At 37.1% G+C, this 26,758-nt stretch overlaps 1 protein-coding gene across 1 annotated transcript in view; it reads left to right on the forward strand.

The window, feature by feature from the left end:
• The window catches only part of TACR1 (tachykinin receptor 1), a 319,532-nt gene that overhangs the window by 210,238 nt on the left and 82,536 nt on the right, over positions 1–26,758 (forward strand). The window contains exon 2 of the mRNA XM_059942414.1: positions 2,639–2,833. Coding sequence (XP_059798397.1) covers positions 2,639–2,833 — 195 coding nt within the window. The remainder of the gene's footprint in view (positions 1–2,638; positions 2,834–26,758) is intronic.

A 26,758-nucleotide genomic window follows, 5' to 3' on the forward strand; every position in this document is an offset into this window, starting at 1 on the left:
ATGGATAATGAAGATGTGGCACATATATACAATGGAATATTACTCAGCCATAAAATGAAACGAAATTGAGTTATTTGTAGTGAGATGGATGGACCTAGAGTCTGTCATAGAGAGTGAAGTAAGTCAGAAAGAGAAAAACAAATACCGTATGCTGCTAACACATATATATGGAATCTAAGAAAAAAAAAATGTCATGAAGAACCTAGTGGCAAGATGGGAATAAAGACACAGACCTACTAGAGAACGGACTTGAGGATATGGGGAGGGAGAAGGGTAAGCTGTGACAAAGTGAGAGAGTGGCATGGACATATATACACTACCAAACGTAAAATAGATAGCTAGTGGGAAGCAGACGCATAGCACCGGGAGATCAGCTCGGTGCTTTGTGACCATCTAGAGGGGTGGGATAGGGAGAGTGGGAGGGAGGGAGACGGAAGAGGGAAGACATATGGAAACATATGTATATGTATAACTGATTCACTTTGTTATAAAGCCGAAACTAACACACCTTTGTAAACAATTATACTCCAATAAAGATGTTAAAAAAAAAAAAAGCTGACCTGAGGCATCGTAATATACTTTCATATTCTGAACACTGTCAATGCCATCGCTCTTACAGACCAGAGAAGGAAAGCCTAGGTGCCTAGCAAGAAAATCTGGGAAAAGATATTCTAAAGTTTAGAGTGATAAAAGGACGATCAGGGAAGCCTTCATGTAAACTGAGCCTTCAAGCTTCTCAGACAAGGAAGATGTCACTATTCATAACATGGAGAAGGGAAGAAGTCTCTGAATGCTTCTTGCCCTTCAAGCCAGGTGCTCAGCAGGCTCACCCCAAATCCAGCAAAGCACACCCATTTAAGCCTCTTCAATAGTCCACCTGCCATTCCGAATCTGCAGAATCTCCCTAAGGCTCTGAGGTATTTATCAGATTACCACTTGAGGTCACATATCCTACTGTCATGTTTTGTGGCTGTTTATTTATATGCATTTTCTCCTTGGAGAAATTAGAAACTCGGAGTTCACAAGGAAACACAGTGTTCTGCATGGGGCAGGTGCACAGTGTGAATTTGTAGTGCACATACTAAATGAAATTGCTTTCCTTGTAACCCTGGCCCCAGTTCCAGCCTAGAGATCCTAGAGTCCAAAGACTGTAAAAAAGAATTATGTGGAGACAGCTGACAGCTGTTCTATTTGTCTGCTCATTTCTGAAGTCTCCATTGACTATTCAGTCCCATGGAAGCCAGAAACACCTGCCTGTCAGAGAATCAAATGCATGATTTGGAGATTTTGTCAGATATTTAAACCCCGAAGGCGGTATAAGGCATAATTCCTACTCTGAAAAAAAAAATGCATATTTTAAGGGATGGATCCATGAACTCTGCAAAAAAAAAAAAATTGTTTTCAGTGTAGACAATATTTATTGACAGGTGTTAAGAGTGCCAAATAGTAACACAGGGATGGGAAAAGAAGTTGGCATGGCTCCCCTTCCCCAAGTGAGGACCCTGTAACCAGGCCAGTGAGGTGGTAGTACTTGACTGCAGCCACTTTGAGTCCAGCGTCCTCTGAAGAACAAGTTTCCAGGCAGGAGGGGTCCTCACAACATGGGGGAAGGGAGCAGTACCCTAGAAGGGGCGTGAGCTATGTTCCATCCCAAGCTGCTTTGTTCCTGTCCACCACACACCTCAAAAGCTTGGGGCAGGGGTGTTAGGGGGCTGGGCTAAACCTATCCCTTTAAAAGGTAGATGACTTCTTCAATGCAGGAGGCAGAATTGATGTGATTATAACTGATATGAAATGCTGATTGGAATATTTGCTAATTCTAAAATCTCTGCTGAATCTCAAAGTCTATACACAAATTCAGACGTGGACACTCATTCAGATGACACCACTCAGTGCTTGATCCCAAGTAAGAGATGGAGAAATGGCTCCAGACCTAAAGTCATCATTCACTTTGCTTCCCTCTTCCTGCAGAGAGGTTTCATCTACCCTGGGCTTTGATATGCTCAAGTGTGTCTGTCTCAGGAGGTGGAGAGTCTCTTTCTCTTCATGAAGCATACTTTGTTAGCCATACACTGACTTCTAGATGTTCAAAGAATTGGTGAAGATTTCTCCAGGAGCTATTTTTTTTGTTGGCTTTAGGCCACTGCTTTCTCATTCGTACACATTCACTTCCCTTCAAATTGTGTGGACCTGTACAGGATTGCTAGCCTTTTACATTGCCACACCAGGACTTTAAAAACTACTATTTCTAACACCATTATTCCTTAATCCAAAAAAGGTAAAAATAGCCTTTACATTGACTAAATTCACAAAGTTGTTCTTATTTTTCTTATTTCACTGTAAGCCACTGACATATACTTAGGCATCATGTCCCTAGCATAAGGACAAGGATGAAAATTTCTCTCCTGGAATGTTGCTAGATGGGTTCTAAAATATTAAAAATATATGGCTGAGTTTAGCATTTATGCCATAAAAGTCATAAAGCTTAAGGATAGAATATGAAAAAGAAAATAATTGTAAAAATCACCAGGACTCAAAGGGTTTCTGGAGAATTTTTCACTGGGCAGGAACAATGCATAATCACTAATGCAGATTATGGTGACCAAATTGGAATTTTGTCCTTTCTTCTCTGTTCCAGGTACATGGCCATCATCCACCCCCTCCAGCCCCGGCTGTCGGCCACAGCCACCAAGGTGGTCATCTGTGTCATCTGGGTCCTGGCTCTCCTCCTGGCCTTCCCCCAGGGCTACTACTCAACCACAGAGACCATGCCCAACCGAGTGGTGTGCATGATCAAATGGCCAGAGCATCCCAACAAGATTTATGAGAAAGTGTGAGTAGAGATGAATTCCAATGCCTTCTTTGCCCTTTCTTATTCCTTCTTTCTTTTGTTCTTTTGTTGCTTAGGACTTAATTTGTATGTTCGGGTTTTATTTGTAAACATTTCTCACAACCACTCTGATGTCAGGTTGATGTGTCCATAATTATCAGGAGACTATTATGTCCCAAATACTATTCTGGACTTTGAATGAAAAGTTTTAAAATATAAGACCTGGATCCTGTTATAGCATACCATTTGGGCACACTACTGTGTCCCTCTTACCAGTGACTTTGCCCTGCCTGTGTCTGCATTTCTTTGCCTGGGAACTTTTTCCTACCCTATAGAATGCCATTTTGCCCTCTTGCACAGCATGCCAGAGGGTAAGGGAATTATCCTTCCCTCCACACTCCCAGCAGCTCTCAAAAACAACTGATGGGGGAACTTCCCTGGTGGTGCAGTGGTTAAGAATCCGCCTGCCAATGCAGGGGACAGGGGTTAGAGCCCTGGTCCGGGAAGGTCTCACATGCCGTGGAGCAACTAAGCCAGTGCACCACAACTACTGAGCCTGTGCTCTAAAGCCTGCGAGCCACAACTATTGAAGCCCACACGCCTAGAGCCCGTGCTCCGCAACAAGTGATGCCACCGCAATGAGAAGCCCGCGCACCGCAGTGAAGAGTAGCCTCCGCTCACCGCAACTAGAGAGAGCCTGCACACAGCAACAAAGACCCAACTCAACCAAAAAAAACAAACAAACAAACTGATGGGAGTTGGCATATGAACACCCCAGCTCCCTCCCCCTTCAGGTGGGAGGTCTCTGAGGTGTGTGTGTTTTACTGTGTTCAGGATTTCCTCTTGGGATTAAGCTCCAGTCACCCTGGTAGCAGCTGGCTCAATGACACACCCTTTGTTAGCCCCACTCCCTACTGGTGTTTCTTTCTCCTTCCAAATAAGTCATTTGCACTTGAATCTTTATCTCAGGTTGTGTCTCTGGGGAAAACTAAACCAAAACACCTACTTTCTAGGATTTTGCAGCTGGAAAAATACTTACACCTGTGAAATGCATGGGAAGGCAAGGCCAGAACATTGGGACCTTATGAGTTACAGGTCCCCCACAGGACAGGCCTGCTTCTCTTCCAGCGGCCTGACCGATCACATTTAGGGTTTTTTAAAGCTATCTTGGCACATTTTCCCAAGATTTCTTATCTTAGAGGCAACATTATAATGGCTTATTCTTTGTTTTGTTCTATTCAAGTGAGCAGCAATGTGACATTTATATTATCATCAGTTTTCTGGATTCAAAGCACATTGATAATATGGCTCCTTTTGAAAGTCTTCTGTAATTTTCCAATCTTGGGTTTATTAAGTGAATTGTAAAAGACCACTGGTTTTAGAATCAGAAGATCTGGGTTTTAATTACAAGATTGCCAGTTTCTAGCTATGTGACCCTGGGCAAGAGCGCAGTCTCTCCTCGTTGTTAAATGGAACATGATAAAGCACTGCCTCACATAAAAACCTGTTTTGAAGAGCAAATAAGTTAATGTATTCTCACCTTGTAAACTATTAAATGCCATACGAAAGATAAGATACTGTTGTTGAACTAAATTCATTAGACAGTATAATATAATCATTATAGACCTTTGAACTTATTACATGGTAAAATGAGACACTGTACCTGTTGGCCCTCTAGATTTGAGGGTCCAAAAGCCTGTTGCACACAGAGTTACACTACTGCATCTGTTCCATGGAGCATGGAAATGTGGCTTGCCAGAAAGCAATACATAAAGCTCAGACTTTGCCTTCCAGACACAGACAGCGGGATTTAATTGATCAGTCAGTGGGAGGATTAATGCTTAGCCTAGGAGATACTGAGCATTTTTCTTTCAAATGAAACTACAAGCCTGAGCAGAGTCACAGCGGGAGAAAGAATATAGCTTTACAAGCTGTACAGGACCCATGAACATGTTCAAGCCAGAAGCTTCCCTCAAAAGGGGGGAAAAAAACCCTCTGAATTAAAGCTCATTATATAAACTGCTTCAGAAACTGCCGTCAACTTCAGGGACCTTAGCTCAGTTCTTAGTTCTTGTGATCTTTTCAAAGTCTAATCACCTTTCTGCAACTTTTTGCTTCAAATAAGCACAGTTTTTTTATCTTCCAACAAATTCAAATTTTAACTTGGAAATAAAGGTTTATTTTCTCATAGATCTCTGGGATCTCATGCAATAAACAGTAGTGTTTAGTGTTTTACTTTTAAACATTTTGCTATTTTATGCTTACTAATGATTAGAAAGTCCCTTTGAGACTCAACGTTTTGGACTGTCCTTTCAAGTTACCTTTAAAGAATTTTGGGTAACTGCTACTGGATGCAGGGTTAGGTTTGCCATTATTATTTATTTCATGATTTTAACCTAAAAAAAATGGGCCTGGATTAAGAGCTCCTGATTTTATCTATTCAAGATGTATAAAATGTTTATAGATGCAGTAGTAAGTTGAAAGAGTCCACATTTGCCATTCACATATTGTCTGTGATACAAACATAAGTGTAAGCTTTATGCAAACCTATTTTGTTTTTGTCAGTATCTGTCATAATGCATCATGATATATTTTTTAGGGAATTTAAATTTCATCAGTTCTAAACTAAGTACTTTATTATATTCTCTTCTATTAGAACTAATGATTGCCATTTCCACAGTACACAGTAATTCCAAATTTGAAACCATAAGGAAACTTTATTTTGAGACAGGGTAAGAGCATAGGCTTGAGAGTTAAATGAGGGATCAACTCCCAGCTACATCTCTCTCTAGTTGAGTCATAATGGTCAAGTTATTCAAGCTTCTAAGCCTAATAGTACAGTCCATATAGAGGTGTTGAGAGAAGTAAATAAGGTACTTGCTTAGCTCAGTGCCATGCACATTGGAAAGAATCTAGTGAATGTTACCTACTGTTGTTAGCATCATTCATTGATCTGGGTACATGGGCAGAAAACTGGCAGCAGAGAGTGAGGTGGGCAAATGCTTAGGCCCAGTTCATCTGATGAATAATTTATGCCAGATAATTACACTAAAATGTTTTGTGAAAATCTTAGATTGCTGCATTTGCCTTCTGGTTACATGGTTAACCTCTAACACTGATCATTTATCATTTAGATTCTTATTAATACATGGATTAAATTAAGCACTTTTAAAGAAAGGCAATCCAATAAAAGAACAGGTAAAAGATATCCTTATATATTAAATGACCAATTAATATATAAAGAGGCACACAACTTCATTCATCAACAGTGAAATGAAAATTAAAACCATAATGAGATCTTACTATCCACCTATTAGACTAGCAAATGTTCAGAAGTCTGACTAAACTAAGCATTTAAAACTTTTGGTGAAGAACCTTAGTAGACTGCTAAAAGTATACATTGATAAAACCACATTGGAAAACATTTTGTAGTATCTAGAAAAGAAGAAACTATTCATACCTCCATAACCCTGCAATTTCACTCAGGGGTAATTAATTACCCTAGAAAAACTCATGCTGTGAACCCACATACATCTAGATATTGTTTATATCAGCATCATTCTTAAAGCCCTAAACTGGAGATACTCCAAATGTCCATCTTCAGTTAGATGGATATTTTAAATGTGGTACAAGCATGCAATGGAATATTACGTAGTTGACAGAATGAACAAAATGTAGCTCCATGCAGCATAAATGGCTCTTGTAAATAAGGTTTTAAAGCAAGCAAAATGAAAGGTGGTAATACTACAACTGCAAGCAAAGAAGTAGTCACCATGAAAGTGAAGACTGTGATTATCTTTCAAGGAAGAGAAAGGGATGTGATCAAGAAGGAACACTAGGAGTTGCTTCTGAGGACATGGCATTATATTTCTCCAGCACAATGGTAGTAGCATGAATGTTTGCTTAAAATTTACTCATAATACCAAGTAGTTTGACTTATGCACTTTTTCTGGAATTTATGTTTCATTTTTATTTAACTTAAAATTAAATGCTATCCAAAGGTTTTTGCTTTTACAAGCTCTCAAGATACTGCTTCCATTGGGATAACCCCAAAATTCCCTCCATAAGAAATTATCTTCTGAAGTGTGGGCTCTGCCTGGGGTGACATTCAAAGTACTCATCTCTGAATAAGCCGAAGTATGGATAGGCCCCATTTCATTCTCATGTTTACTTGCATTTTGCCTTGCTGACTCCTATGTGTCAGCCCATTTGGAATTTTTCCAATTGGTCTAAGGGGGGTTAGGACAAATTATTGTCCCTGGAAGGATGTGACAAATGTTAACCAGAGAACAAGCCCATAGACTCTCCACAGCACTCATCCCTTGCTGCTATTATTCATAAGCACGTACATCTGGGCTACAAAATGCTACAGATAGACTTGGTTCATCTTCCTGGAAAATCATTTAAAACTTCATTTTGCATTTAAAAATATAAATAAATTATGGAGTATAATGAAAATTCTTATAATTTCTTTTATCACCCATATTCCCATCATTTACAAAGGCTCTAACATTTTGATGAATTCCCATCCAGGGAAATATTGTTCTTAGTTTCTTTTGAAGTGTCTTGTGTACCTACAGGTCAACACAAATATAGATTGTTTCCATTTTTGTAACACAAAATGTAGCTTATTATGCACATTGTTCTGTACCCTGTTGTTTATTTAACTTAATACGTCTTAGAGACCTTTTCATATCAGTTCATGAAGAGCTTCTCTATTCTTTTTTTCAGCTACACAGTACTCCATGTTATAAATGTACAATATTATTTAACCAGTCACTTTTAGTGGACTTGGGATTGTCTCCAGCCTTTTGCTATTGGAGTGCTGTCATGAATAACCTTTACATTTATCATGTAAGGCTATGTGGAGCATAAAAATCCCAAAAATGGAATTGCTGAGTCAAATTTTTATATTTGCCCTCCATACTAATTTACATTTCCACCAGAAATGTGTGAAAGTCTCTGTTTCTCCACAGCCTTGCCACCAGACTGTATTGTCAAGATTTTAGATTTTTGCCCACTGAAGTTGAAAATGCATTTCTCTTATTAGGAATGGGGTTGAATTTTTTTCATAATTTGAGTCATTTGTATTTACATCTTATAAACCGCCATTTACCATATCATAAAGAATTTATTATGTCATTAAACGTTTCTACAATTTGATGTGAATATATATGTGTGTATGCATATGTAAATATTAGTTTTTTTAACTAATCTCCTTCTTTGAAAATTGATTAATCCAGTGATTTCCCTTAGCTGACCAGTAAGATAAAACAGCAAACTTCATAAGCAGGCTGCTTCTAGCTACATCCCTAGATTCATGCAGGGACAGGTTCAATGTCTTCTGCCATCCACTGTTTATGTCTACAATCTGCAGTTATGGAATGTTATTCTAACATTATAACATTCATGAAACTGGAGACTTGAGTTCATTATTAATATAGTATTGTCATAGTTTGTGATTGAGTCCTGCCATAATTTTAGCAACTTGGCAACTGTGACTGCTCTCGTGAAACTGTGACACTACCTAGGAAGTCCTATAATGGTAGAGTGATTGACTGGTGAGGAAGAAAAATTTCACAGGTAACCAAAAGTAACTCTTCCCAATGGAGAAAAAAAGCACAGTAAACGAAAAATTAAAGTATAAAGAAGAAATATTTGGCTTTGCAAAATGCAAATTCAGTAGCTTTCAAAATTATTTGGATCCAAGCCCACTCTTGAGGATGCTATGCAAGCTGTCAAGTTGCCATGGCCCTGGAAAGTTATGGGGTAATACCCCTGAGGACAAGGAAGATGAATGAGCCAATATTTCTTTATCAGAGGGCTCACCAATACGGCCAAGAAAATGTCTGTAAGAGGGATGAAAAATGAGAACTACATCCCAAAGAATGAGATTTAGGCAGCCTGGGGAATTTCAGCTTCCCTGAATCATTTATTAATATTGGTCATATGTCATTTTCTGTTAATTAAACTTCTTTGTACATAACTTTGTGGTAAAGTTTTAGCATGAAGTAAGATGTGCTTATCTGAATTCCAAATATTACCAATAGTCCTGGGAAAGGAAACTATGTCAGAAAACAGCATCACTCATGACTATAATTACCTGGAGATTTTGTGGAAGTGTACATGAATGTGGATATATTAACTCTAATATAATTCATTTATTTTGTATAAATTTATTCATTTTATTTATTTATTTTTGGCTGCATTGGGTCTTCGTTGCTGCCCTCGGGCTTTCTCTAGTTGTGGCGAGTGGGGGTTACTCTTCATTGCAGTGCACGGGCTTCTCATTGTGGTAGCTTCTCTTGTTGCAGAGCATGGGCTCTAGGTGCATGGGCTTCAGTAGTTGTGACATGCAAGCTCAGTAGTTGTGGCTCACGGGCTCTAGAGCACAGGCTCAGTAGTTGTGGCACAGGGGCTTAGTTGCTCTGTGGCATGTGGGATCTTCCAAGACTAGGGCTCCAACCCGTGTCCCCTACATTGGCAGGCAGATTCTTTTTTTTTTTAAGCATCTTTATTGGAGTATAATTGCTTTACAATGTTGTGTTAGTTTCTGCTGTATAGCAAAGTGAATCAGCTATACATATACATATATCTCCATATCCCCTCCCTCTTGTGTCTCCCTCCCATCTTCCCTATCCCACCCCTCTAGGTGGTCACAAAGCACTGAGCTGATATCCCTGTGCTATGCAGCTGCTTCCCACTAGCTATCTATTTTACATTTGATAGTGTATATATGTCACTGCCACTCTCTCACTTCGTCCCAGCTTACCCTTCCCCCTCCCTGTGTCCTAAAGTCCATTCTCTACGTCTGGCAGGTGTATTCTAAACCACTGCACCACCAGGGAGGTCCTCTAATATAATTCTTTATTAGTACCAATTGAAACAGAAGACTATCTTTATTTATAGCATTTTGTCTTTTGTATGTCATGTCCCACCATCTTAGCTGAAATATTTACATTGATACATATCCTTTAGTTTCATTAATAATAATGAAAATTAAAAATTGATTAATTGGTGGAGAATAAGAAGGAAAAAGGAATATTAGAAAAAGTACCTGCAGTTTACGTCCCCAATTTTCCACATTCTTGATTATTTCACAAATGAAAAACAAGTATGGATCCTTTACCAAGCTGCTCCAGGCCTTGCCAAAAGGGTGTCAGCATATTTGTGGTTCCAGGACTGTTTATGCTAGCTTCTATGATTAATCTCCTCCCCGACACCCACTACATTTATATAGCCCAGCACTCCTAGTATTGTCACTGCTGTTGATGGAAAGCAGTTAAACTGATAATGAAAAGTACATTGATATTTCAGGGAAAAATGGTTGCATAAAAACAAGCCTTTAACCCTGACTCTCAGACAAAAAAATTACAGTAAATAAAGTAAAAAAAAAAGAAGGAGAAGGAGAAGGAAAAGCCTACATTAATGCAGAAACTATGGAGGTTGCCATAAAAATGCCAGAAATTTCACTACCTTTCTGGTAGATATTGCACAGACAGAGACAAAGAGGAGGCAGTAGCCACCATGGGAAGTTATGTGCAATACATATGGCAACCCCTAATTTGGAGGTGAAAGTGTAAGCCTGAAAAAGATGGGACTACCAAATTTGGGATTCCTTTGTGTTGTCATGTTAAATTTCCAGAGATAGCTGACCTTACCGAAAGAGAAAACAGAACCAGGCCTGAAAGTGTAATTGAATGTAACATTAAATGGACAATTTTCTACAAAACTGTAAATCACATTAATGCAGCTTGAGAGGGGAAGAATGAAAATACTGTTCAAGAGTTACATTTATAAAAGGCAATGGAATCAAAATTTGTGCAGAGTATTTCTTTCAAATATCTCATAAGCTCTTAATGAGTTCAGAACCATATGGAGAACTTGCTAATTTATTATACACATTTGGTATGACCTAAATGTAAAAAGTTGACAAACTAAGCTCCAAAAACAAACCTTTAGGCCAATTCCATTTCCAACTATAGATAAGAGATTCACACAAAGGAATTCAAAATTATATTAAAATAACAATGTTTTATTTTTTGAGCATGACTTCTTCCAGCAATAACGTTAGTAAGTTATCAGGAAATTGTTATTTTATTTTATCAAATGAACTGGTCAAAGAGAAGTATATATTTTCTCAATAAATGTCAAAAATAAATTTGTTAAAATGTAATATGTATTAAAGAAAAAAATAGTTTATATCAGCAATAATCCTTGAGAAAATAAAGTGAATAACACATCTTCTTTACAACAGAAACAAACAAAACCCCAGAAAATTAAGAAATAGGCATTATATGAAGAAAAACAAAAAAAATTATGCTATTTTAGACTTTACTGAATGCCATAACAGAATATTTGAGAAACATTTCACATGATCCAAAACCTGGAAAGTATCTAAGGGTATATAGGAAACAATCTCCCTTCTATATACATATTTTTTAAATTTGTACACCAATGTTCATAGCAGCATTATTCACAATAGCCAAAAAGGTGGAAACGCCCTTCTGTCTTTATGTAATTCCATGAAGATATCAGTTCTTCTCAAACTATTCCAACAAGTATGTTTAGATGGCTGATAAAGCAAATCATCTGAAAGAATAAATGGATTAAAATAGTTCAAGAAAATGTTGAAAGAGAAGAATTAATTTCGATATCAGCAAAATAAAAAAGAAATATAAGAAGTGACTTGCTCTTTCAGATATGAAAATACTCAGTACTGAGGATAGAATTGATCAATAAAAAACAGAATAGAAATCACACACACATACAAACACACACACACACACACACACACAGAGACACATACATACACACACACAGAAACCCAAGAATATAAAGTTTTGTATATAGTATACGCTACAGATAACATGTGAATTCTGAAATGATTTTTCCATAAATTTTTTTTGGAAACCTGAGAACCCCAAATTCTGTAGGATTTTGTAACTTGAATGACTTTATAAGTAACCATTGTGGGTAACCACATAACTCACAGCTACCCACAACTTAGAGAGTCAAAATTACATTAGTGTACTGAAGCCTCTAAGAGGCTTTCCATTTTTAAATTTTTAAATTTACTTTTTTATGTAATATATTCATGTAGTTTAAAAACCAGTAAGTGTAAAAAGTAATCAGAAAAAAGATTTCTCCCTCTAACCACTGTTCTTAGTTTCTTTTGAATTTTTAAATTTTAATTAATTTATTTTTTTATACAGCAGGTTCTTATTAGTTATACATTTTATACATATTAGTGTATATATGTCAATCCCAATCTCCCAATTCATCACAGCACCACCTTTACCCTGCCACTTTCTCCCCTTGGTGTCCATATGTTTGTTCTCTACATCTGTGTCTCTATTTCTGCCCTGCCAACCGGTTCATCTGTACCATTTTTCTAGGTTCCACATATATGCGTTAATATACTACATTTGTTTTCCTCTTTCTGACTTTCTTCACTCTATATGACAGCCTCTAGATCCATCCACATTTCTACAAATGACCCAATTTAATTCCTTTTTACAGCTGAGTAATATTCCATTGTATATATGTACCACATCTTCTTTATCCATTCCTCTGTCAATGGGCATTTAGGTTGCTTCCATGACCTGGCTATTGTAAATAGTGCTGCAATGAACATTGGGATGCATGTGTCTTTTTGAATTATGGTGTTCTCTGGTTATATGCCCAGTAGTGGGATTGCTGGGTCATATGGTAATTCTATTTTTACTTTTTAAAGGAACCTCCATACTGTTCTCCATAGTGGCTGTATCATTTTACATTCCCACCAACAGTGCAAGAGGGTTCCCTTTTCTCCACACCCTCTCCAGCATTTCTTGTTTGTAGATTTTCTGATGATGCCAATCCTAACTGGTGTGAGGTGATACCTCATTGTAATTTTGATTTGCATTTCTCTAATAATTAGTGATGTTGAGCAGCTTTTCATGTGCTTCTTGGCCAACTATGTCTTCTTTGGAGAAATGTCTATTTAGGTCTTCTGCCCATTTTTTGATTGGGTTATTTGTTTTTTTAATATTGAGCTGCATGAAGATGTTTATATATTTTGGAGATTAATCCTTTGTCCATTGATTCATTTTCAAATATTTTCTCCCATTCTGAGGGTTGTCTTTTCGTCTTGTTTGTAGTTTCCTTTGTTGTGCAAAAGCTTTTAAGTTTCATTAGGTCCCATTTGTTTATTTTTGTTTTTATTTCCATTGCTCTAGGAGGTGGATCAAAAAGGATCTTGCTGTGATTTATGTCAAAGAGTGTTCTGCCTATGTTTTCCTCTAAGAGTTTTATAGTGTCCAGTCTTACATTTAGGTCTTGAATCCATTTTGAGTTTATTTTTGTGTATGGTGTTAGGGAGTATTCTAATTTCATTCTTTTACATGTAGCTGTCCAGTTTTCCCAGCACCACTTTTTGAAGAGACTGTCTTTTCTCCATTGTATATCCTTGCCTCCTTTGTCATAGTTTAGTTGACCATAGGTGCATGGGTTTATCTCTGGGCTTTCTATCCTATTCCATTGATCTATACTTCTCTTTTTAGTGTCAGTACCATATTGTCTTGATTACTGTATCTTTGTAGTATAGTCTGAAGTCAGGGAGTCTGATTCCTCCAGCTCTGTTTGTTTCCCTGAAGACTGCTTTTGCTATTCGGGGTCTTTTGTGTCTCCATACAAATTTTAAGATTTTTTTGTTCTAGTTCTTTAAAAAAATGCCATTGGTAATTTGACAGGGATGGCATTGAATCTGTAGATTGCTTTGGGTAGTATAGTCATTTTTACAATATTGATTCTTCCAATCCAAGAACATCGTATATCTCTCCATCTGTTTTGTTCTTAGTTTCTTGTGAGCTTTCCAAAGTTCCTTTCTGCTTATCTAAAAGGGTTTGACTATATATTCTAATTGTCTCCTTTCTTAACACAAAGTGTCATATATAACATATTATATTCTTGTTTTTTCCACTTACAGTTTAACTCAGATATCCTTTCCCCTTAGTATTGAGCAAATAGTCTCATTGTTTTCTTTACAGCTGCATAGTATTACGTTGTATAGAAAAAACATAACTTATTTATCTGGCATGATATTGATTTATATTTGGAGGGCTCCTAGTGTTTTGCTATTTCAAATAATATTGTAATGAATAGGCTCCACTCTGATAATTTTGCAGTAAAGAAACCTGATGGTTTTGTTTAAACCTTGTGTTTCCCAAATTTACTTGATCATAGAATCCTTCTTTTGACTAACCCCTGGTAATATCCCACAGAAATATTGTCCATAATATATATTCTGGTGAAACTCTTCACTAATCATAAAAATTTGTTTCTTTCTCACATCTTAAAACGAATATAAATTCCAAATAAATTGGAAAGGAGTGAAAGCTTTCAAAAAATAACACTCAAGACAAAACTAAAATGAAAGAGATGGCTGGTTTGAGTACAAACTTAGATATAGATACAGGTATATATATATTTGTTAAATACTGTATGTCAGGAAACTCCATGAGAGAGTTTGGCAAATGACAAAGTGAGGGAAAAAACCCACAATGTATGAGACAAACCATTGACATAATTATCATAGAGGAGACCTGAGCACCTGTGGTTGGCGCGCCGAGTCCAAACCACTGGACTAACAGAGATCTTCAGGCCCCAGGAATATTAGTCAGTGTGAGCTCTCTCAGAGGTCCTCATCTCGGCAACAAGACCTGCCTCCATCCAACTGCCTGCAAACTCCAGTGGCGGATGCCTCAGGCCAAACAATCAGCAAGATAGGAACACAGCCCCACCCATCAAAAAAATGAGATGACCAAAAAATATGTTACAGATGAAGGATTAAGGTAAAATCCTACAAGAGCAAATAAATGAAGAGGAAATAGGCAACATACCTGAAAAAGAATTCAGAGTAACAATAGTAAAGATGATCCAAATAGAAATAGAAATGGAGGCATGAATTGAGAAAATAAAAGAAATGTTTAACAAGGACCTACAAGAACTAAACAACAAACAAACAGTGATAACAACACAATTACTGAAATGAAAAATACACTAGAAGGAATCAATAGCAGAATAACTGAGGCAGAAGAACAGATAAATGAACTGGAAGATAGAATGGTGAAAATAACTGCCATGGAATGGAATAAAGAAAAAAGACTGAAAAGAAATGAGGACAGTCTCAGAGACCTCTGGGACAAATTAAATTCAACAACATTCGAATTATAGGGGTCCCAGAAGAGGAAGAGAAAGAAATAGGATCTGAGAAAATATTTGAAGAGATTATAGTCAAAAACTTCCCTGACATGGGAAAGGAAATAGCCACACAGGTCCAGGAACCACAGAGAGTCCCATACAGCATAAACCCAAGATGAAACACACTGAGACACATATTAATCAAACTAAAAAACATAAATTCAAGGAAAAAATATTAAAAACAGCAAGGGAAAAGCAACAAATAATATAAAAGAGAATTCCCATAAGGTTATCAGCTGATTTTTCAGCAGAAACTCTGTAGGATAGAAGGGAGTGCCAGGATATATTGAAAGTGATGAAAGGGAAAATCCTACAACCAAGATTACACTACCCAGCAAGGATCTCACTCAGATTCAACAGAGAAATGAAAAGCTTTACAGACAAGCAAAAGCTAAGAGAATTCAGCACCAAAAAACCAACTTTCCAACAAATGCTAAAGGAACTTCTCTAAGTGGGAAACACAAGAGAAGAAAAAGACCAACAAAAACAAACACAAAACAATTAAGAAAATAGCAATAGGAACATACATATCAATAATTATCTTGAAAGTAAATAGATTAAGTGCTCCAACCAAAAGACACAGATTGGCTGAATGGATACAAAAACAAGACCTGTATATAATCTGTCTACAAGAGACCCATTTCAGTCCTAGGGACACATACAGACAGAAAGTGAGGGGATGGAAAAAAGATATTCCATGCAAATGGAAATCAAAATAAAGATGGAGTAGCAATATTCATATCAGAAAAAATAGACTTTAAAATAAAGACTGTTGCAAGAGAAAGGATACTACATAATGATCAAGGGATCAATCAAAAATGAAGATATAACAATTGTAAATATATATGCACCCAACATAGAAGCACCTCAATATATAAGGCAAATGCTAATAGTCATAAAAGGGGAAATCAACAGTAACACAATAATAGTGGGGGACTTTAACACCCCACTTACATCAATAGACAGATCATCCAGAGAGAAAATAAACAAAGAAACACAAGCTTTAAATGACACAACAGTCCAAATAGATTTAATCGATATTTATAGAACATTCCACCCAAAAGTGGTAGAATACACTTTCTTCTCAAGTGCACATGGAACATTCTCCAAGATAGATCAAATCTTGGGTCACGGATAAAGCCTTGGTAAATTTAAAACAACTGAAATCATATCAAGAATCTTTTCTGACCACAACTCTATGAGATTAGAAATCAATTACAGGAAAAAAACTGTAAAAAACACGAACAAATGGAGGCTAAATATTATGCTACTAAATAACTAAGAGATCACAGAAGAAATCAAAAAGTACATAGAAACAAATGACAATGAAAACATGAAAACACAAAACCTATGGGACACAGTAAAAGCAATTCTAAGAGGGAAGTTTATAGCAATTCAATCTCACGTCAAGAAACCAGAAAAGTATCAAATAAAAAATCTAACCTTACACCTAAAGCAACTAGAGAAAGAAGAACAAAAATAAACCCCCAAAGTTAATAAAAGGAAAGAAATCATAAAGACCAGAGCAGAAATACATGAAATAGAAATGAAGAAAACAATAGCAAACATCAATAAAACTAAAAGTTGATTCTCTGAGAACATAAAAAAAATTGATAAACATTTAACCAGATGCATCAAGAAAAAAGGGATAGAATTCAAATCAATAAAATTAGAAATGAAATGGAGAAATTATAACTGACAATGCAGGAATACAAAGGATCATAAGAGACTACACAAGCAACACTATGCCAATAGAATGGAAAACATGGAAGAAATGGAAAAATTCTTAGAAAAGTACAACCTTCCAAAAATGAACCAGGAAGAATTAGAAGATATGAACATACCAATCACAAGTAATGAAATTGAAACTGTAATTAAAATCTTCCAGTAGGGCTTCCCTGGTGGCGCAGTGGTTAAGAATCTGCCTGCCAATGCAGGAGACACAGGTTCGAGCCCTGGTCTGGGAAGATCCCACATGCTGCGGAGCAACTAAGCACATGTGGCACAACCATGGAGGCTGTGCTCTAGAGCCCCCGAGCCACAAGCACGGAGCCTGCATGCTGCAACTACTGAAGCCCACACACCTAGAGCCCATGCTCAACAACAAAGAGTAGCCACCACAATGGGAAGCCCATGCACCATAACCAAGAGTAGCCCCCACTCACCACAATTGGAGAAAGCCCACACACAGCAACAAAAGCCCAATGCAGCCAAAAATAAATAAAAAAAATAAATTAAAAAAATTTTTTTCCCTTAAACAAAAGTCCAGGACCAGAGGGCGTCACAGGCGAATTCTATCAAACATTTAGAGAAGAGCTAGCACCTTTGCTTCTTAAACTCTTCCAAAAAATTGCAGAGGGAGGAACACACCCAAACTCATTCTATGAGGCCACCATCACACTGATACCAAAACCAGATAAATATATCACAAAAAAAGAAAATTACAGACCAGTATCACTGAAGAATATAGATGCAAAAATCCTCAAAAAAATAATAGCAAACAGAATCCAACAACACATTAAAAGGATCATACACTGTGATCAAGTTGGATTTATCCCAGGGATGCAAGGATTCTTCAATACACACAAATTAATCAGTGTGATACACCATATTAACAAATTAAGAATAAAAAGCATATGATCATCTCAATAGATTCAAAAAAAAGCTTTTGACAAAATTCAACACTCATTTATGATAAAAACTCTCCAGAAAGTGGGCATAGAGGTAATCTACCTCAACATAAAAAAGGCCATATATGACAAACCCACAGCAAACATCATTCTTAATGGTGAAAAACTGAAAGTTTTCCTCCAAGATCAGGAACAAGACAAGGATGTCCACTCTCTCCACTTTTATTTAACATAGTTTTGGAAGTCTTAGCCATGGCAATCAGAGAAAAAAAGAGAAATAAAAGGAAAACAAATTGGAAAAGAAGAAGTAAACCTGTCATTGTTCACAGATGACATAATACTATATATATAGAAAATCCTAAAGATGCTACCAGAAAACTACTACAGCTAATCAATGAATTTATTAAAGTTGCAGGATACAAAGTTAATGCACAGAAATCTCTTGCATTCCTATACTCTAATGATGAAAGCTCAGAAGGAGAAATTAAGGAAACACTCCCATTTACCATTGCAACAAATAGAATAAAATACCTGTGAATAAACCTACCTAACGAGACAAAACACTTGTACTCACAAAACTATAAAACACTGATAATAGAAATCAAAAATAATGCAAACAGATGGAGAGATATACCATGTATTGGAAGGATCAATATTGTCAAAATGGCTGTACTACCCAAAGTAATCCACAGATACAATGCAATCCCTATCAAATTACCAATGGCATTTTTCAAAGTATTAGAAGAACAAAAACAAAAAAATTGGGCTTCCCTGGTGGTGCAGTGGCTGAGAATCTGCCTGCCAATGCAGGGGACACGGGTTCGAGCCCTGATCTGGGAAGATCCCACATGCTGCGGAGCAGCTGGGCCAGTGAACCACAACTACTAAGCCTGCGCATCTGGAGCCTGTGCTCCACAACAAGAGAGGCCGCGATAGTGAGAGGCCCGCACACCGCAATGAAGAGTGGCCCCCACTTGCCGCAACTAGAGAAAGCCCTCACACAGAAACAAAGACCCAACACAGCCAAAAATAAATATAAAAAAAAAATTTACAATTTGTATGGAAACAGAAAAGCTGTAAATAGCCAAAACAATCTTGAGAAAGTAAAACAGAGCTAGAGGAATCAGACTCCCTGACTCCAGACTATACTACAAAGCTACAGTAATCAAGACAGTATTGTACTGACATAAAAACAGAAATATAGATCAATGGTACAGGATAGAAAGCCCAGAGATAAACCCACACACATATGGTCACCTAATCTATGACAAAGGAGGCAAGGATATACAATGGAGAAAAGACAGTCTCTCCAATAAGTGGTGCTAGGAAAACTGGAGAGCTACATGTAAAAGAATGAAATTAGAACACTCCCTAACACCATACACAAAAATAAACTCAAAATGGATTCAAGACCTAAATGTAAGACCAGACAATGTAAAACTCTTAGAATAAAACATAGGAAGAACACTCTTTGACATAAATCACAGCAACATCTTTTTTGACCCACCCTCTAGAGTGATGAAAATAATAACAAAAATAAACAAATGGGACCTAAATAAACTTAAAAGCTTTTGCACAGCAAAAGGAACCATCAACAAATAGAAAAGACAACCACAGAATGGGAGAAAATATTTGCAAATGAAGTAACTGACAAAGGATTAGTCTCCAAAATATGCAAACAGCCATTGCAGCTCAATGTTAAAAAACAAACAAACAAACAAAAAAAAACAGTTCAATCAAAAAATTGGGGGAAGGTCAGCCTTTAAGGTTCCTTTTCCTGCGTGCAATTCTCCATTTCTTATCTTTAATTTCTTATCCCTTTGAGACTAAAATACTTTCACAGACCTCGAACAGGCCTTCAGACAAAAATAATTGTTGTCAGAGACTGTAATATGTTGTATGGGAGGAGTTTCAAGATGGCGGAAGAGTAAGATGTGGAGATCAACTTCCTCCCCAAAAATATATCAGAAATACATCTACATGTGGAACGACTCCTACAGAACACCTACTGAACACTGGCAGAAAACCTCAGACCTCCCAAATGGTGTCAGGCCTGTGCCTCTGAGGTGGGAGAGCCAGGTTAAGGACATTGGTCCACAAAAGACCTCCCAACTCCATGTAATATCAAACAGCAAAAATCTCCCAGAGATCTCCATCTCAATGTCAAGACCCAGTTCCACTCAACGACCAGCAAGCTCCAGTGCAGGACACCCTATGCCAAACTACTAGCAAGGCAGGAACACAACCCCACTCATTAGCAGAGAGGCTGCCTAAAATCATAATAAGGCCACAGACACACCAAAACACACCACCAGACGTGGACATGCCCACCAGAAAGACAAGATCCAGCCTCATCCACCAGAACACAGGCACTAGTCCCCTCCACAAGGAAGCCTACACAACTCAATGAACCAAACTTGGCCACTGGGTGCAAACACCAAAAACAATGGAAACTATGAACGTGCAGCCTGTGAAAAGGAGACCCCAAACACAGTAAGTTAAGCAAATGAGAAGACAGACAAACACACAGCAGATGAAGGAGCAAGGTAAAAACACACCAGACCTAACAAATGAAGATGAAATAGGCAGTCTACCTGAAAAAGAAATCAGAATAATGATAGTAAAGATGATCCAAAATCTTGGAAATAGAATGGAGAAAATACAAGAAATGTTTAACAAGAACCTAGAAGAACTAAAGAGCAAACAAACAGTGATGAACAACAAAATAAATGAAATTAAAAATTCTCTAGAAGATATCAATAGCAGAATAACTGATGCAGAAGAAGAGATAAGTGACCTGGAAGATAAAATAGTGGAATTAACTACTGCAGAGCAGAAAAAAGAAAAAAAGGAAAGAAAAGAATTGGAGACAGTCTCAGAGACTTCTGGGACACCATTAAACACACCAACATTCGAATTATAGGGGTCCCAGAAGAAGAAGAGAAAAAGAAAGGGACTGAGAAAATATTTGAAGAGATTCTAGTTGAAAACTTCCCTAGTAAGGGAAAGGAAATAGTTAATCAAGTCGAGGAAGCACAGAGAGTCCCATACAGGATAAATCCGAGGGGAAACATGCCAAGATACATATTAATAAAACTTTCAAAAATTAAATACAAAGAAAAAATATTAAAAGCAGTAAGGGAAAAACAACAAATAACACATAAGGGAATCCCCATAAGGTTAACAGCTAATCATTCAGCAGAAACTCTGCAAACCAGAAGGGAGTGGCAGGACATATTTAAAGTGATGAAGGGGGAAAACGTACAACCAAGATTACTCTACCCAGCAAGGATCTCATTCAGATTTGATGGAGAAATTAAAACCTTTACAGACAAGCAAAAGCTAAGAAAATTCAGCACCACCAAACCAGCTTTACTACAAATGCTAAAGGAACTTCTCTAGGCAGCAAAACCAAGAGAAGGAAAAGACCTCCAATAACAAACTCAAAACAATTATGAAAATTGTAATAGGAACATACATATCAATAATTATGTTAAATGTAACTGGATTAAATGCTCAAACCAAAAGACATAGACTGGCTGACTGGACACAAAAACAAGACCTGTATATATGCTGTCTACAAGAGACCCACTTCAGACCTAGGGAAACATACAGACTGAAAGTGAGGGGATGGAAAAAGATATTCCATGCAAATGGAAATCAAAAGAAAGCTGGAATAGCAATTCTCATATCAAACAACATAGACTTTAAAATAAAGACTATTACAAGGGACAAACAAGGACACTACATGATGATTAAGGGATCAATCAAAGAACAAGCAATAACAATTGTAAATATTTATACACACAACATAGGAGCACCTCAATACATGAGGCAAATACTAACAACCATAAAAGGGGAAATCAACAGTAACACAATCATAGTAGGGGATTTTAACACCCCACTTTCACCAATGGACAGATCATCTAAAATGAAAATAAGTAAGGAAACACAAGCTTTAAATGATACATTAAACAAGATGGACTTAGTTGATATTTATAGGACATTCCATCCAAAAACAACAGAACACACTTTCTTCTCAAGTGTTCATGGAACATTCTCCTGGATAGATCATATCTTGGGTCACAAACCAAGCCTGACTATTTAAGAAAGTTTAAATCGTATCAAGTATCTATTCCAACCACAACGCTAAGAGACTAGATATCAATTACAGGAAAAAATGTGTAAAACATACAAACAACTTGAGGATAAACAATACACTAAGAGGTCACTGAAAAAAATCAAAGAGGAAATCAAAAAATACCTAGAAACAAATGACAATGAACACGATGACCCAAAACCTATGGCATGCAGCAAAAGCAGTTCTAAGAGGGAAGTTTATAGCAATACAATCCTACATTAAGAAACAAGAAACATCTCAAATAAACAACCTAAACTTACAACTAAAACAATTAGAGAAACAAGAACAAAAACCCCCAAAGTTAGCAGGAGGAAAGAAATCATAAAGATCAGATCAGAAATAAGTGAAAAAGAAATGATAACAAAGATCAATAAAACTAAAAGCTGGTTCTTTGAGAAGATAAACAAAATTGATAAACCATTAGCTAGACTCATCAAAAAAAAAAGGGAGAAGACTCAAATCAATAGAATTAGAAATGAAAAAGGAGAAGTATCAACTGACACTGCAGAAATACAAAGGATCATGAGAGATTACTACAAGAACTATAGGCCAATAAATTGGACAACCTGGAAGAAATGGACAAATTCTTAGAAAAACACAACTTTCCAAGACTGAACCAGGAAGAAATAGAAAATATGACCAGACCAATCACAAGCACTGAAATTGAAACTGATTAAAAATCTTCCAACAAACAAAAGCTCAGGACCAGATGGCTTCATAGGTGAATTCTATCAAACATTTAGAGAAGAGCTAACACCTATCCTTCTCAAACTCTTCCAAAATATAGCAGAGGGAGGAACACTCTCGATCAAACTCATTCTATGATGCCACCATCACCATGATACCAAAACCAGACAAAGATGTCACAAAGAAAGAAAACTACAGGCCAATATCACTGATGAACATAGATGCAAAAATCCTCAACAATATACTAGCAAACAGAATCCAACAGCACATTAAAAGGATCATACACCATGATCAAGTGGGGTTTATCCCAGGAATGCAAGGATTCTTCAATATATGCAAAACAATCAATGTGATACACCATATTAAAAAATTGAAGGACAAAAACCATATGATCAACTCAACAGATGCAGAGAAAGCTTTTGAAAAAATTCAACATCCATTTATGATAAAAACCCTCCAGAAAGTAGGCATAGAGGGAACTTACCTCAACATAATAAAGGCCATATATGACAAACCCACAGCCAACATCATTCTCAATAGTGAAAAACTGAAACCATTTCCTCTAAGATCAGGAACAAGACAAGGTTGTCCACTCTCACCACTATTATTCAACATAGTACTGGAAGTTTTAGCCACAGCAATCAGAGAAGAAAAAGAAATAAAAGGAATCCAAATCGGAAAAAAAAGAAGTAACTCTATCACTGCTTGCAGATGACATGATACTATACATAGACAATCCTAAAGATGCTACCAGAAAACTACCAGGGCTAATCAATGAATTTGGTAAACTAGCAGGATACAAATTAATTCACAGAAATCTCCTGCATTCCTAAACACTAATGAGTGAAAAATCTGAAAGAGAAATTAAGGAAACAGTCCCATTTACCATTGCAACAAAAGGAATAAAATACCTAGGAATAAACCTACATAAAGAGGCAAAAGACCTGTATGCAGTAAACTATAAGACACTGATGAAAGAAATTAAAGATGATACAAATAGATGGAGACATATGCCATGTTATTGGATTGGAAGAGTCAACGTTGTGAAAATGACTATACTACCCATAGCAATCTACAGATTCAGTGCAATCCCTATCAAACTACCAATGGCATTTTTCACAGAACTAGAAGAAAAAATTTCACAATTTGTATGGAAACACAAAAGACACCGAATAGCAAAAGCCAACTTGAGAAAGAAAAATGGAGCTGGAGGAATCAGGTTCCCGGGCTTCAGATTATACTACAAAGCTACAGTCATCAGGAGAGTATGGTACTGCCACAAAACCAGAAATATAGATCAATGGAACAGGATAGAAAGCACAGAGATAAATCCATGTACATATGGTCACCTTATTTTTGATAAAGAAGCCAAGAGTATACAATGGAGAAAAGACTGTCTCTTCAGTAAGTGGTGCTGGGAAAACTGGACAGCTACATGTAAAAGAATGAAATTAGAACACTCCCTAACACCATACACAAAAATAAACTCAAAATGTATTAAAGACCTAAATGTAAGGCCAGACACTATAAAACTCTTAGAGGAAAACATAGTCAGAACACTCTATGACATAAAACACAGCAATCATGCTTTTGGACCCACTTCCTAGAGAAATGGAAATAAAAACAAAAATAAACAAATGGCACCTTATGAAACTTAAAAGCTTTTACACAGAAAAGGAAACCATAAACAAGGTGAAAAGACAACCCTCATAATTGGAGAAAATATTTGCAAATGAAGCAACTGACAAAGGATTAATCTCCAAATTTACAAGCAGCTCATGCAGCTCAATATCAAAAAAAACACAAAACTACCCAGGCCAAAAATGGGCTGAAGACCTAAATAGACATTTCTCCAAAGAAGATGTACATATTGCCAACAAACATGAAAGGATGCTCAACATCACTAATCATTAGAGAAATGCAAATCAAACTTCAATGAGATATCATCTCACACCAGTCAGAATGGCCATCAGCAAAAAATCTACAAACAATAAATGCTGGAGAGGGTGTGGAGAAAAGGGAACCCTCTTGCACTGTTGGTGGGAATGGAAATTGATACAGCCTGTATGGAGAACAGTATGGACGTTCCTTAAGAAACTAAAAATATAACTACCATATGACCCAGCAATCTCACTACTGGGCATATATCCTGAGAAAACCATAATTCCAAAAAGTAGTGTAACACAATGTTCATTGCAGCTCTATTTACATTAGCTAGGACATGGAAGCAACCTAAGTGTCCATCAACAGATGAATGGAATAAGAAGATATGACACATATATACAATGGAATATTACTCAGCCATAAAATGAAACAAAACTGAGTTATTTGTAGTGAGGTGGATGGACCTAGAGACTGTCATACAGAGTGAAGTAAGTCAGAAAGAGAAAATCAAATACCGTATGCTAACACATATATGGAATCCAAAAAAAGAAAAAGAAAAAAAAAAAACGGTCAGAAGAACCTAGTGGCAAGACGGGAATAAAGATGCAGACCTGCTAGAGAATGGACTTGAGGATACGGGGAGGGGGAAGGGTAAGCTGGGACAAAGTGAGAGAGTGGCATGGACATATATACACTACCAAACGTAAAATAGATAGCTAGTGGGAAGCAGCCGCATAGCACAGGGAGATCAGCTCGGTGCTTTGTCACCACCTAGAGGGGTGGTATAGGGAAGGTGGGAGGGAGGGAGATGCAAGAGGGAAGAGATATGGGGATATATGTATATGTATAGCTGATTCACTTTGTTATAAGGCAGAAACTAAGACACCATTGTAAAACAATTATACTCTAATGAAGATGTTTTAAAAAATCACTAAGGAATAAAAAGATGAAAAAAATGAATATTTTAGCACCTGAAAAAAATAGTTTGGCAAATTATATAGTTATTAGTCCGGAGTCATTTTCCCACAAATTCTTTAGACGTTGTTCTGTGGTCCTCTGGCATTTCGTTTCATGAGGAAATCTGATGCCATCTGATATTTTTCCATTGTAGATTATTTGTGATATCTGCCTACATGCATTTTAGATTTTTCTCTATGCTTTATATGTATACCCACAGAATACATGTATATATTTAGATGTTTATATTGTATTTTTCTATCATTTCTGAGACCTTATAATCTTACGTCAGATCTCTAGTTCAAGGAAAATTTTTTAAATATTTTTTTCTTTTAATTGCTTGCCCTCTGTTCTGCTCTCCTCAGAGTTAATGCTATGTATAAATTGTTTCCCTCAAGTCTGTTCTCCATGTTCCTTACTATTTTACTAATCTTGGTTATTTCCTTCTGGTTTTTTTTTTTTTTTTTGGTTTCTGGGTGAACTCTCAATCATTAGTAATGAAATTGTGAGATCAAGAGTTTATCTGCTGTTCACTGCTTCTGTTGCATTTTTAAATTCTGTAATCATGTTTTCCTTGGAAAGAAGTATTTCCTGCCTTTTTCATATGTGCAGCAGTCTCTCAAATCTGGTTTTAAAAACAAATAAGGAATTGCCTGGAGTTTCCACCTGTTTATTGAAGCAAGATTTTTCACAGAGACACATTTAGTTCTTTCCCAGATTCCCATTGTCAGTTCTACCAAATATCAAACTTTTTCTCTTTTTGCTCATCTTCATAAAGTGTAGCCCAGTGTGGAGAGCTAAGATGGCTTCAGAGTTTTAGGGGTCCCTACTCAAATCTTTCAATGGCAGGTGAAAGGAGAAGAAGGAAGTGTGGGTTTGCTGTGGTTTCCTCCTCCCAGCTGCCTCCCTACTGTAGGGTGGCACAGCCCAAAGATATTCGGAGCCCTGCCCCCTTCTCTAGTTATTGAACACCTGCCCCCAGGTGTTCAAGCTCCTGAGCTAACAGTTTCTTACCCCGATGCCTGCTGCGCTTTCCAAAACTTGAAGCAGGTTTGAGGTCTAGCCTCAACCATTCCCTCAAGCCCTTCCTCACCATCACCCTGCAGCCTTCTGCACATGGGCAGCCTCCTTACACTTGCTTTCCCTCGTGGGCTGTTCTTTCCCCAGCAGGCTGGACTCTCCCTCCAACAGGTCTCAGCTGCTCAGTGACCTGAAGAAATTTGCTCTGGCCCACGGTGGACACCTTCCACTTGCTTCCAGAGCTGAAAAGGATTTTTACATTTCTTTGACCATTTCAGAGACTACTCCAGAGGGAGAAGGAATTAACTATATTGGGCTTAAACTGGAGTATTACATCCAAATTTTGAAGTGATTCCTTTTATATTT

This window comes from Balaenoptera ricei, chromosome 13, assembly GCF_028023285.1.
Source record: "Balaenoptera ricei isolate mBalRic1 chromosome 13, mBalRic1.hap2, whole genome shotgun sequence".
Taxonomy (NCBI): Eukaryota; Metazoa; Chordata; class Mammalia; order Artiodactyla; family Balaenopteridae; genus Balaenoptera; species Balaenoptera ricei.